Genomic DNA, 14,332 nt, shown 5'->3' on the forward strand with positions numbered 1-14,332 from the left:
AAAAGAAACAAAGACGTAATGTAATTTCTTGCTCTCTTCTTTTTTCTTTGCAAGTTTATTTGTCCAAGAAAAGGAAAGGAAACTATGAGACAAAAAGATTACTTTTTTTCTAAAAAGAAATCAGTTTCTTATGTTGTGTTCGTAATTTGAGACCAACTAATCAAGGAAATTAGAGAAACCACAATAAACAAGCTTGCGAGCAATTGTATTTTAGAAAAGAGTAGGCCTTAGTTTGTGGTTGTTATAAAAAGTGTATATAATTTTATTTTTTACCCCACGATCCTTTGACATAAATCAAGATAATAATATTGGACTGTTGTTATTGCAATTAGTGATAAAAGAAAAATGGAATCACCATTTCATACAAAAAAAAAAACTTGAGTTTTTTGTTTTTTCAAAATAAAAAGTTATTATGATTTACTTGCATAGCTTTCTTTTTTAAAAAATAAACCTAGTGTCATCTTTTGGTTACTAGTGTCATCTATTGGTTATATGCCTATAGAAAATTTGTAATGGTAGAACAGCATGGAATTATTATAATTGTTATTATTAATTCTTGTTTGTTTGTCGTTAAATGAAAAAAAAAAAAAACTCTTTAAGTTAATAGGATCGTATCAAATAGTATGATAAATTTGAAAAAAAAAAATGATTGAATTAATGTATGATTTGCTAAACATTATTTGTTCAATTATTATTGATCATAAGACGAACTCTTACCATAAAGAGTCAAATCATGTTTAATGCACCACACCAATGACCAATCAATAAGGTCTCAGAAGGAAGTTTTTGTACATGAACGATTGAAATGTCAAAGCTATATTAAAACAAGTTTTACTTTTTCCAAACATGTGGTGATGTGCGATCATTGGTTTACTGTTTGTCTATCTATTCTATGTTCATCGCAGATAGTGAAACTTTTAGTTTGATTTCATTGTTATGTCAAAAGAATATAACTTATGGCTTCTTTGAGACTTTGAATTACTATATATATATATATTTAAGATGGTTTTTTTTCCCATTCTTTTCAATTTAGTCATGTTAATTTCTAGAAATAGTTAGAAACAGATGGTTTAAAGTGGTTTTTTTAAGTTTAAAACACAATCAGATGTACTTCTGATTTTTTTTTATTTTAAAAAATACAAATTAATCAAAACACACTTAAAAATTAATTTAGTTGAAAAATCATTCTATACCTATTTATCTTTGGTATAATTTCAAATATTCAAACACCTAGAACTTATTTATGTGTTATATATGCCATAACGTTTTCATTAAAATCAAAAAAATATTGATAAATTAAAGCTAAAATTAAAAAAAGAAAAAGAAATTAACTCAAAATCTTAATCTAATTTTAGAAACCCTTCAGACGGAATAAAATTAATTTCAATAACTTTTAAAACAAAGACATAGAATGATTTGAAGTAAAATTTGTATAAAATTAAAAACATGTGTACCAAATGCATCACATCAAATCTCACTTGCAAGTTGCTGCAAAGTACATCAAAATAATGTAACTGAAAGGTTGTTGATTAAGAAATGAAGGTGTCTAAATCAATGTGAGTGTGAAGATAATTTTGATGTGTGATTGAGAGTTGGAGTGGGACAGTGCATTCCAATTATCTTGTTTGTTATCAACTTCCACCATCAATGGTGATTGTGAGATTTGAACTTCTCAATCTCATTCTCACATATTTATTTCACATTATAACACTTTTTAATTATGTGACATTTTCAAAACCTACAATCTTTTTTTTTTCTCATACACAAATATTTCTTATATTTTTTATTTTATTTTGTTTCAAGACAAAAGTCGAGAAGCTATATTACCTATATTACAAAACCACCATCAAATATGCAATATTTACAAAATTTCGTTGCAATTGTGAAAAAAATTGTAAATGGGACTTGGGAGAATGGAAAAAAGAATAATAAGCTTTACTCGATCAACAAAGAAAGTATTTCAACTTTTCTATTGGAATTCCCTTTGGGAAGAATCTAAAAATGATCACAAATTAACCAAAAACACCATAAACAGAAGGCGTTCTTCCTTGACTTAGCTTTTGCAGATTCATCAGTTTCATTTCAAAGGGTGCTACGCAGTAATCGAAGTTGAGATATTACCTCATTTCGAACTGCGTCCCTTTTCAATTTTCCCATTGTAGTGACTGGAAATGGCTTCCCCCACTTGATAAACTCCTTTGGTACTTTGAACCTTCAAAGGATAAAAGAAGATTATGGACAGCAAAATGCAAGGGAAATGCCATTCTCAAGTCAAAAACATATCTAAGAGAGAAGTGGGGAAAGTAGTTACCCAGTTAAGTTACATTTCATGCAATGTTCACGAAGAATTGCACTAGATATATGCTGCTTAACCTTTCCACGAAGAAGTTCGTGATTGGTTTCATACCATTGCCAGTCCTTTTCTAATTGAACACAAGCCACAGCCTTCTCTGTCAATCGAGAATCAGGAATGCCGACCACAACACAGCCTTTAACTCCCGGATGTTGCAATAGAATTCTCTCCACCTACAGCACCAAGACAGCTAGAGTCTAAAGTTGAACTAAATTGCGATTAATTTCAATGTATTTGTGATCACGCACCAACGATCATTCCATCTGTGTGTCAACATATAATCAGCTTTCAAAAACCTAGTCTTCCTAACGTCAGCAGACAGACGCATACAATTTGTGTTTTAAAATCTCAAGTGTTACGAACAGAAAAGCAAATGAAGTTACCATTGAATAAAGATATAAAATCAGGCTACCAAAATGATTTACGAGTTCAACTTCCTCTTTACCACCTCCCAGTATTCAAATGTCCAAAATTATTAGTTAAAAGATTAGAGAAATTCATGTATGACATCTTGTGGAAAGGCATGGATAAATCAGAGTGTTCCAATTTAGTCAACTGGAACGTTACCTACCGGCCTATCTCGAAAGCCAGCCTGGGGGCGGGAAATTTAATAGTCAGAAATGCCATAGGGTTGGAGATAAGTGGACGGGCATAAATCCATTTGGGGGCAAGTGATGGATAGTAAATATACTCATAGCAATGATCATCGTTTTACCCTATGCAAGGCTCCAACATGTCTTCCTTTTTAAACAACAGCCACCTAGGGCTTCCACCAGCAGATCATCAATATCTTCAGGAAGCTGCAGGGAATGAAAATGTGGCCAAACAACTGCTATTTTAGACAGCGAGTAAAGATCGAGAGGGATAAAGTGCAATTTCTACATTTCCTCCTAAGCTTTTCATGGGTGTTCCGACTTCAATGTGCAAGAGATCATAGAAAAACCTTCATTATTTTAAAGTTCGGAACTTCCAAACCGCTTAGATCAAAGGGGTTTTCAAGGAGGATACGATAACAAACGAGTTCAAAAAGAGAGAAAGAAAAAGAAAAGGAATTTAAGGAAAGTCTCAGGGTCCTAAGGACCACAACTTGTCCCCTTCCACCCTAGTTTATCTGATTCACCAGCCCAAGCCGACTTTGTAATTCTCCATCAAGAGGTCTCTTCTCCAAACCTATTTTTCATCCTCTTTCATCTTCATTTCAACAAGCAGCGACGGTAGCATTTTTCTTCACGGAAATAGTGAAGAGTTCTAGGAAACTATGTTCTAAGCTGTTCTAATCTATCCAACGATCCTTCCAAGGTCTGATACGATCCCCGCTGTTAGCCTCAAATGTAGCAAATTTTAAGGAGTCAACATTCTCAGCTATATCTAACCAAGGCATTCTAACGTCTTTCCTAGCCCCATAAATACTAAGTGATCACCTTCTTCCAAAAGTTGTTATTTTCTTGAGAGAATCTTTAAAGCCATTTCATAAATAGAGCAAAGTTTTTTCTCCCAATGGAACAGTGAACACCTTGGACAGGGTGGCCAGGAAGATGTTTGATAGGATCGTAAAGCATTTATTTCTGCTATTGGTAAAGCTAAAACTCCATCTTCATCGATAAATAATTCCCAATACACGTTATTTCATAATGTCGAGCTAGTCAAAAATCGATTCAGGATGAGGGTAGCCTGGACAAATTCTTCAAGAAATCTAGCAATCCTGGCGTTCTCTTCTTTACTACCCTTTCTTAACCAACTAGCTAATCAGACATGATCCCTACTCTCAAATAACTAAACACATTTCGAATGCCGACAAGAGCTCTTGCTGAAGCAATTGTAGCAGATCGGCCCAACATGCATTTAATAGCATCGTGTTGGGGCACAGTCTCTGTATAAGGCAGCAGAAGATCTTGATTACATTCTTTGGAGTACTTTGCCTGCGAAGTATGGATTTGCTTCTTTCATGAGTTTAGTGTTGAGTTGGCTAGACATTGCAGTTGTAGAGAGATGGTTGGAAAGTTCCTTTTCCACTCTCTAGGGAGAACGGAAAGTTTCTGAAGCAAGCAAGAATATGTGCTATTTTGTGGGGGCTTTAGAGCGAGAGGAACAACAGAATCTTTCAAGGAAACAAGCTTAATCCTTTTGAATGTTGGTCCCTTGCTAGATTCCTTATTTCTTTATGGGCTTTAGCCACAAAGCTTCTTCTTCTTCTTCTTCTTCTTCTTCTTCTTCTTCTTCTTCTTTTTTTTTTTTGAAATCTTTCTTTCCCTTTTTTGTGTAATCATTATCTTCGCTTTATTTTGCTTGATTGGAGGCCTTCTTTTAGGAACCTCTTTTTTTTTTTGTGGGCTTCATTTTTTGTCTTGTCTGTGTATTCTTTTTATTTTTTTTCTCAACGAAAGTGTGATTATTTATTAAAAAAAACTAATAAAAAAAGAGCAAAGATTCTATTTTTGAGGAGTTGATGTCCAGCCTCCCACAAATGATTTGCGTTGCCCATTCCCACTTGACTAAATGCATACGCTGTTTATAGTCTCCACCATCCCAGAAAAAGTTTCCAACCAACTTATCCATTTCCTTTGTTGTGTTCAGAGGGGATTTTAAGAGAGAGAAGGACCCTAGCAAACTATTCATGGAAATAGCAAGGTGGAAAAAAGGTTGGGGGGAGTAAAGACCCTGGTTATCACTAACACAAGAGATCCTCTTGCTTCCCTGACCAAATCTCAAGGAAATAAATAAAAACCCAGCATGACCATATTGACCAGAAAATACCTCCACTGCTACCAAAAGGAGGATTCACGATATTCCTCCCCATTTATCATGCAGTCCTGTTCAACTTCAAACTTCCAATTGAGCACGGAAGCATGGGAAGGGTTAGAGCTTTTCATACCTTTTGAAACTAATTGAATCAATGAGATATTTTATTTCCTATTCAATAAAAGCATGGAAAACCCCAAAAGAGTGCCCAATCAAATCTGAGTTAGCGAAAGAGGGTCCATCTTGTTAGCCAGAAGCCTGTAATCTATCACTTATTCTTGTTAATATTTATTATCCAACATTTCAAATAACAAGATAGCAGAAATAAAATGCTATAGTCCCACTATTGTTTAATCAACCAAACCATACCTACATTTGTCCAATGCTTGTGAGCTTAAATCAACTCGAGGTTTACGGGAGGCCCTCATTTCATAGACACAGCTTGTCTATCTCTCACAACCAATTCATAAAATTCTGGACCTCAATTTAGTGTTATGTAGCTAACTCACCAAAAAGTTCTTGCATGTCTGGTTTTCGTTTCTTCTCAACTCTCTTTTGTCGATGACGAGCATTATATATAGTCTTCATTGTGCTAGCATTTTGAGCATCACGACTCTTCAATGTACTCAATATATCTTTAGGACGGACTGATGAGTTAGACAAGTTCATCAAAATCTCATTCTCTTCTTGCGATAACCTCCCTGCAAATGTATGTCCTTCCATATTTTTATTTGCAACGTGATTATGTATTCCACAGACTACTTTTACCATCCAATCATCATCGGTGGTCAATTTTTGTCCTTTCAGTAAAAAGGGGCATCCACATTTTTTGGTTCCAGTAAGCTTGCGTGCTCCTTTGTCTCCTAAAACTTCCAATTTTGATATCCTTCTATATCTCCCACTTCTCTCACACCCAAAAGAAATTCTAGGCCTCCTACCATTCACGCCAGCATCAGATGTCTTTATGACTATAACCAATCCCTTTCTCTTTCCAACCTCTCGTGTCCAATTAATTAGAGCTTCTCGACTTTTGAATATCTGTAGAACAATGAAATTATGATGAAAATCATTCACAATCAGCACAAATCATTTACATCATAGTTCAACAAATCTGAATGTCACTTAACTAACCTCATTTGTCGTAAACTCATTTGTGTAATCTACTTCACAAGATGAATCAATACTAGTGTAACTAGTAGAAGAATGCCCCTGCAATAGTTAAATATGATTTAATCCCATTTTTTAACCAAAATTTTATTGGCTTTGTCCAACCCACACCTATACATATGGTAAGTATTAAACTTGGCAATTTCTCGACAAGATAAATTCATAAATATACACTAAACGTACAAAGACACTTAATAGTATTATGCGCTTCTCAACTGCTAGAGTGGAAATTATTTTTCTTTTTATTTTGATAATGGAGGGGGGAGGGGAAGGGGCTGAACTGCTTTCATTCAGATGAAAGAAAGCAGAGAAAGGATATACAAAAACAGAGGCTGGGACTAAATGGAGGAGCCTCCAAAAAAAGGTAAACTAAAAGGAGTTCTGACTGCTTACTAACAAAGCAAAGAAAAACCATGTAAAGTTTAAAGTAATTGATGTAGGTCTGGGTAGGCTCGCGTTTATATTTATCTCCCAGCCATCTTTATTGTTTACTGTTTTCTTTTTGTACTTTTCACTGTTGACATTTTTGTTTAACCGTTGTTGAGGTTAGGAAGTTAGCCGCACTTGGTTGTTTTAAGTACGGCAGGGCGGTGTGTCTCTGTTATGTTAATTGTCTTACGATCTGTAACAAAATCATATCCTGTAAATAAAGGTTTAATTTCATATCTAACCCAACTTTACATTTTCATGAGAGGCATTCAAATAACCTCCCTGATCTCTTTAAACCTTCAAAATCCCTCAGTTTTCTCTCAAGCAAAATAAACTAACAACAAGCCAAAGATACAGCCTGCAAAATAGTGTCCTATACGACAACTAGATTAATATAATTATCAAGCTTGCATATATGCTCTGCAATCAATGCAATGAAATTGCTTCCATCCGTGAGAAGATTAGGCAAAACACTTTGGACAAATGCTGAAGTAATCCGATTCTTTGTTAGAGATCAAGATTCAAATTATATAGCATGCTGTTAATATTTTATTTACTAAGTTTTCAAACACATTGAATTTACAAAATCTAAAGCATTAGTCCGTGTTTAGGCCAAGAAATAGTATAGCTATAGACCTTAACAACTAAAAAAGGAGGATGAAACAAAGAAATGACTTTCAAGTTCACCAAACTTTGAATGGAACTATATATTTTTATTTGGTTCTGGTTTCATACACCAGTGTTTGCTTATCCAGTGATAAGCATAAATAGTGCTGCAAAAGAAAACTGTTAGGTGAAGACAAACAGAAATGAGATTAAATCGACGTAGGTAAGACTAAGAGGTGTCTAGAAATTCTCTAATAATTCTACCCAGATAAAAAGAAATAACGATACCTCCTCAGGGTAAATGTTCTCTCCACCACTTTTTATTCTGCCATTTGATCGTCCAACAAGCCACAGATTACCATTATCATCTATTGAGCCAATATCGCCTGTGTCAAACCAAACGTCGTTGGCATCATTTGATGGCCTTGCAGAAATTTTATCATAGTACCTAAGCATTAAATGTGGTCCTCTTGTTAAAATTCTCCCAACATTAGAAGAACCATCCAAAGAAATCTTTATTTCTATGTGAGGGGCAGGCTTGCCAACACAAACACCCTCTGGTTGATATACTGAACGACATTTTGAATGCTCATAACTCTGGAAGTGTGGAACAGAAGTTTCTCCCATTGGATCGCAAAGCATCAGGAAGGTCAATGATGAGCATGTCTCAGTCATCCCTGACAGGTAAAAAAAAAGATGAAATATAAGATATAAGAAAATATAGGAATCTAAAATACCTATTAAAAAGGTAAAATAAGAAAATAATGAGACCCAGATCAACAGATTCAACAATTTATTTTACACTACATACAAAAATTCCTTTTCTACTTGAGTAAACACATTGTTTTAAAATTGTTCCAATAAATAAACTGTATGAAATTTAATCTAATCTAATCACCTTGGAGAATCACAACCCAAAAGCCTGCTAATGCAGTGGGAGAGCCAAGCCAATTAAGTAACACGTTGGTTAACAACTTATCTCATTTTAACCAATGTGGGACAAAGGCATCCCATACTACCTTGGTTCCTAACAGATTCAAAGCTCACAAGAGGAAAAGATAAGTTGCATGAAACTGACCGTAAGCTGACACAAGCTTAGCTCTGGGAAAAATGCTCACGGCATCTTTGATTAGCTCTAATGGTAGCCCCCCACCTCCATTTAATATCTTCTTCACACTTTCTCTGGTTTTGCCATTATCTCTTTCCCTGAAAAATTTTTAAGAGCTAAGTGAGATAATTAACACCTTGACAACCATAAGTCAGTCTCAAACGGCCAAGAAAACCAAGCTTCTGAGTAGTCATTTTGACATAAAGAGCAAACAGTCGAACTAAAGGAAACAACACCTTGTGGATTTTGCAAGGTGGTAGATTTGCATAGAACAATTTTTAAGAACAGTTAAAAACAAATCCATTTTCTTTTCCAGAAAACAACACAATGAGAATAGTCAAATAAGAATATTTATCTTCTACTACATATAGAGCACAGAATTTATGAGACTAGGAAACCAAAATGTAACAACTTACAAATATTAAAAAAAAAAAAAAGAAGTTAAAATTGCAAATACATAAATAACCATTTATATATAAGTGAATAGTGATCTTTAATGGGGAAAAAATATTCGTAAATGAATAACAGGTCGTTTGGAAAATTGCTTCCTTATCAGTTTCTAACTCTGTTTTGAAGAATTGTGAAAGTAAGTCTCATCTTGCAAATTGAAATCGTAATTCAAAATTCTGTAATTTGAAGGAAATAGCAACTTCATTTGTATAAAGAACTACCCCATTATGAACATATTAAAGAAACAGCAAATATTACACACACACACCATAAATATAACTTTAGAAACAATTATCTAAACATGTTTCATTAAATTTTTGTTCTAAAAAATAGATAAGCGTTTTGACAACTGTTCACAAAGAAGGACCCTAAACTTTTGACGATTCTTTTTCACAACAAAAATTCCCTTCGGTAACTAAAATTTCCTTAGTTTTGATGCATTACTAATGCCTTTCAAGAGAATAGCCATGGATACATTTTTCAATAATGGTCTCTTTTTCCTTTTTGAAAGAAAAGAATTCTTTTAAATGAAACAAACATCAAGAGAAGATTTTAAGAGTTGGATAAGTCCAACAAAGCACAAATAAAGACACCTGATTAAAGAAACTAAATCAGCCATCATCGCTGGGACAGTGATTAAAGAAGTCACACCATATAGATCTATTGCTTCAACAGCAGGCTTAACCTCAAACTTAGGAATTAATATATGGCGAGCTCCAAGCATTAGCATGGCAATGGCTGATGACAAACCGCCAATGTGACACAAAGGAGCAGTATGTAAATAAACCTGAAAATGTGACACTTAAAACCATCAGGGGTCATTCCTGCTTGAACTACTTGAGCTCTAGAATTCATCCACTGAATGCCTCTTCAAGGAATATACTAAGACTCTTGTATGCTTAAACCTAATGGATAGAGCCTTCATATATTACAGAAACGCATACATCATCCTCACTATAACCAACAATAGCAACTTTTGCCAGGGTCTGTACAATCAGAGCCGAATGTGTGATAGCAACACCCTTTGGCCTTCCCGTTGTTCCTACAATGAATTTGACGGTCAAAACAGATCAGTGACTTCTAAACTCAGGGGGCAAACTCTTAGCTTTAGATAACACCAGAATAAAGTTTACAAGAAAAGTCATGGGCTGCTTTAAAATACTTTATATGAACCAAACTACTAAAAGAAAAATGTCAGTGCTGACAACGTAACTTTGGCGCTCGATGTCACTTCAACCAGAATGTCATAAAAAGAAAGTGAAGTTGAAGTAGAACAAAACACAGACCTGAAGTAAAGCATATTAGAGCTACACCTTCAGGTGCATGGAGGAAATTCGGAGGCATGTTTATTACATAATGCTTCTTCAATTCTTCAGAGGTTAATGCTGACAAGTTGTAGTCGCATGCATTAGAAAGGTTGATAAAGTAATAAAAGAAAGAAACAGAAAATTGAAAAATAGCAATTAGCACATAGGTTTCTTCTAGTTTGCTTTGTATGGCAAAAAACCAAATAAACTACACACCTCCCCTTGTCTTGTCATAACCTGGTGGATGGAAACCAATTAAGACATGCCATCTCAAGGAAGGTATGTGATCGTTTTGAAGCTTTGAATACCATTGACAGCCGCCCTCATCAATGACCAACATCACTGGCCGAACTGCTACCATTGCAGATAGTGTCTCTTCGAAGCTCTATACATCCAAAAAAATATGTTTCACGCATGTCAGTTTATGGCAAGAGCCAAGATAAACTAAACCGAACAAACAAATTGCATGATATATTGAATTTTCAGGTTCGGAATCAAGTAGGCTATTGCTCATTCTATTTTGAGCCACGCAACCCTTTAAATTCACAAATCTCAACAACAAACATCTAGCACGTTCATCAAGCACCACGATAGAAAATAAGTAATAATAATAATAAAAAAGAACAACTCATCAACCTAGAGACTCCCTTCAAAACCGAGTACCAAAAGATGTCTAGCACAAAGTTCTCCTACATACAGAAATTCATGCATGCAAGCGGAGATATCAACGTGACTTCCAAATACAAAAGCAGGAATACGCACAGAGAGGCATCATTACTGTTATAAGCAATAATTACGCGTGTACTTCCACAAAAACCATTCTACACTCAACACAACAAAAACTTAACATACCCATCTGTAATTCAGAGGAGCAGCAATGGCGCCAACAAATGCAACCGCAAGCAACCACTCCAAGTACCAATCACTGCCAGCTAGAAAACTCAAAGTTACAATTCCAAATTGAAGAAAACCGTAAAGTAGAAAGAGAAAATGAACCTGTTGAAAGCAGATATGGCAACAACGTCTCCCGGAAGGAGACCAAGATCAAGCAGGCCTCGGGCAAGCGCGAAAACGCTGTCGACGAACTGCTGGCCGGTCTGACGTCTGTCGCCGGCGACGGTGAGTGGGGAAGCTCGACGTGCGGTGGCTATGCGAGTGAGGCACTGGCAGATGTGAGGGAGGGAGTAATTGGTCATTTGGGAAATTGGGGAAAGGAGCGAAGAGGTTTGGTTGGTTCGCCGTCGATTGAGGTGTCGGATATTTGAAGCTCACATGGCTGTGGCGTTTCAATTGTCACCGCCAAATGGGAAATCTGATCCTGCTTTTTGATTGGGTGGTCATTCTGCTATATCACACACCGCAATTAAATTAATATATATATATCCACCGATTGTATTTTTCTCTAATCCACTCTTTCGGCGTGAGACAACGGTCAGGAGGCCGCAAGAAATAACAATTTGCTTCCCACTCTCTCTCTCTCTCTCTCTTTTTTTCTTCCTCTTTTATTCTTTTCACATTTAAATTCATACATATATATATATATATATATATATATATATATATAAATTTCAAATTTGGTCAAATAATTGTGGAAGAAAGTTTTCCATTTACTTTGAATAGACTTTTTGAGACATTTAAGCTAAATAGTTGGTTGTCAAAATATATGGTTGTTATAGTTTGTGTTTGTGTAATGGATTATTTTAGTTTGAGTTATAATAATAAATATTTAAAATGTAAATTATTTTAGTTTAAGAATAAATCAACAAGTATTATAGTAAATAATAAAAAATAATTAATATAAAATAGTAAAAATTATAACAAATAATAGTGAATATCGTAACAAATATAAGTTTTGAAATAGTATCTATGGTTGTTAATCGAAAACTAAAATAATAACATTTACTGTAATATGATTATTATTATTTTATATAGTCATTGCCTTATAAAATGTACTCAAGTTAAAATTTGTTGTTTTAACTCACAAGAAAAATAATAAAATTAAGTAATCTAATCAATATATATATATATATATATATATATCACCATGCAATAAAAAAAAACGGTGTTTTGACAAAGTATTTGTACGAAAAATAATAAATAATAATGTTAAAAAAGAAAATAAAATCATTAATTATTGAGGTATTTTTCATGCATCCACTTGATTGAAAAAATAATAATAAAAGTCAAAGTAGCCAACCATAAGTAGGAATAACCTCACTCGTATAACGAAAGCAATTAATTAAAGTTTCGTAATGTTAGTTAGTGATAAATGTATAGTATTATTTAAACTAACTGCCTTATTTGGTGGAATTTGGCGCTGTAAATTAATGTAATTAAATGTACAATAATTTAATTAACTACTTACCTTCATTGATTAAACTACATTATTTTGTTCTATAATTGTATTAACAATAATGTCAATATTATTACTATTATTAAAGTCGAATGCAATCCTATAAAAGATTCAAATAATGTCAATCGTGATGGACCACCTTTCAATTATCGTTGAATTCGATAGCGGGAAGCCATTCTATTGTTGAAATAAAAAACTTACAATTTTACATCCATAAATGAGTGTAATTTTCAGTTAAAATTCATCTATCATTTTTATGGAGGATTAAATTTTAATTTATATGTAATTTATAAATTAATTTGCAAAATAAAATTTTAAGTATCTAATTAAATGCAAACGTCAAAAGTGAATTTAATCTGTTACTCAAAATGATAGAAAGTTTCTTCCTATTTTATTTATAGTTCACATGAACATTAATTATATTTCAGTGTTTTAATTTAAATTATATTTAAATTTTCATGTTAATCATATATAAAAACAAATTTTTGAAACCCACATCTGATAAATATTATATATATATATATAACAAGTTGAAGGTGAAAGTCAACCGACGATATTTTAATAATCGAAGGATTATGAAAAATAAAAATGTTAAAATCTTATTTTTATTTTTTTCTTAAAAAGAAACTATTTATCAATTTAAAGAAAAAAACCAAAGATAATCATCATAAACTAATCTCAACGGTTAAAATACTCATAATATCAACTTTGAGATTAGAGATTCTTTTTCTACTTATTTTACTTTTAATTAGAATGTATTGGATAAGAATCGAGAGATCTAAAAAAATAAATATAATAACAGACAAGTAGGCACACAAAACATAGAAGCATGGGGAACCGAAAAAAATATATTTAAAAAATAACAATTAAATTAAAAGAGGATTTTAAAATTTAAAAATAAAAAATAACAATGGGTCTTAAAAATCTGAGTTACAATTTTAAAAAGGAATTATTTATAATCAACCTCTCAATTATTATAATATTGGAGCCAATGGATCAAAATTTGAAATCATTATTAGAGTTGGTATAAAGTTTTAATCCTGTCCACTCAAATACATAATTTTGGATTATTTTATATTATGTGATTCTACCCTCTATAATTATGACGTAAATAAAAATAAATATTATTTAAAATTATTTATTGCAAACTTTGAAAAACAACAAATTATTTACTCGAATTTTAATTTAGTTTTCATTACATATAGATATCTCTTATTCCTTTTTAGTATTTATATTTTTAAATATCTAAATTTAGTATTCAATCCACTTTTGATCACTTTCAATAGTCTTAAAGTCTTTAAATTAGTCTTTCGAAATAAAATTGTATTAAATGCATATACTAGTAATAATAATTTAAATGAAAAAAATAAAGCTATGTGAATATCCTTCTAAAACATATCAAAAGAGTTTTTTTTTTTTTTTGTGTGTGTGAAAAATATTTACAATAGATATTAACAATATAGATTAATTAAAAAAATCTAGATCCAAACATCTATAAAAATTTAATGAAACTATAAGAATATTTTTTTATAAAATAAAAATTATATATTATATGAATATATTTTCACAATTTATAAAAGGAATATTTTCTAAAAAAATGTTAATAATAAACCAAGTATATAGACTAAACTTTAAGATTTATAGACAATTAAATTAAAATAGAACAAAATCCAACCTTTTGTTTTTTATTTGGTTAGTGTGTGAAAAAACAATAAAATTACTAAATTTGAGAAATGATATTCAAATTATATTAATTGTCAAAAAAAAAAATTGAGAAAATATTTACAAAAATATGCACAATTTCAACACTATTATTATTA

General features: G+C 32.5%; 1 protein-coding gene across 5 annotated transcripts; it reads right to left on the bottom strand.

The window, feature by feature from the left end:
* Positions 1–1,914: 1,914 nt before the first annotated feature.
* LOC103484311 (2-succinylbenzoate--CoA ligase, chloroplastic/peroxisomal) lies at positions 1,915–11,640 on the bottom strand. 5 transcript variants are annotated; one of them, XM_008441323.3, is made up of 11 exons: positions 11,156–11,640; positions 11,012–11,084; positions 10,376–10,544; positions 10,139–10,237; positions 9,797–9,894; positions 9,446–9,639; positions 8,373–8,500; positions 7,583–7,971; positions 6,224–6,301; positions 5,602–6,130; positions 2,346–2,526 (listed from the first exon to the last, which is right to left on the bottom strand). In XM_008441323.3, the coding sequence occupies exons 1-11, from the start codon at positions 11,353–11,355 to the stop codon at positions 2,492–2,494; spliced, it is 1,992 nt and encodes a 663-aa protein (XP_008439545.1). In that variant the 5' UTR covers positions 11,356–11,640; the 3' UTR covers positions 2,346–2,491. The 5 variants fall into 5 exon arrangements, 3 of the variants coding, with proteins under 3 accessions (XP_008439548.1, XP_008439545.1, XP_050944477.1); XR_536711.3 differs by having other exon boundaries at positions 2,379–2,526; positions 5,462–6,130; positions 11,156–11,639; XR_536712.3 differs by having other exon boundaries at positions 2,382–2,526; positions 5,466–6,130; positions 11,156–11,639.
* Between the last annotated feature and the right edge of the window lie 2,692 nt (positions 11,641–14,332).

The sequence above is a fragment of the Cucumis melo genome, chromosome 8 (genome assembly GCF_025177605.1).
Source record: "Cucumis melo cultivar AY chromosome 8, USDA_Cmelo_AY_1.0, whole genome shotgun sequence".
NCBI lineage: Eukaryota > Viridiplantae > Streptophyta > Magnoliopsida > Cucurbitales > Cucurbitaceae > Cucumis > Cucumis melo.

Coding starts and splice junctions, on each gene's coding strand:
- LOC103484311 (XM_008441323.3), bottom strand. CDS start 11,355: ATGACCAATTACTCCCTCCCTCACATCTGCCAGTGCCTCACTCGCATA. Junction 6,131..6,223: donor ATGAGTTTACGACAAATGAG/GTTAGTTAAGTG, acceptor ATTGTTCTACAG/ATATTCAAAAGTCGAGAAGC. Junction 2,527..5,601: donor AGACATGCAAGAACTTTTTG/GTGAGTTAGCTA, acceptor TTGGTGCTGTAG/GTGGAGAGAATTCTATTGCA.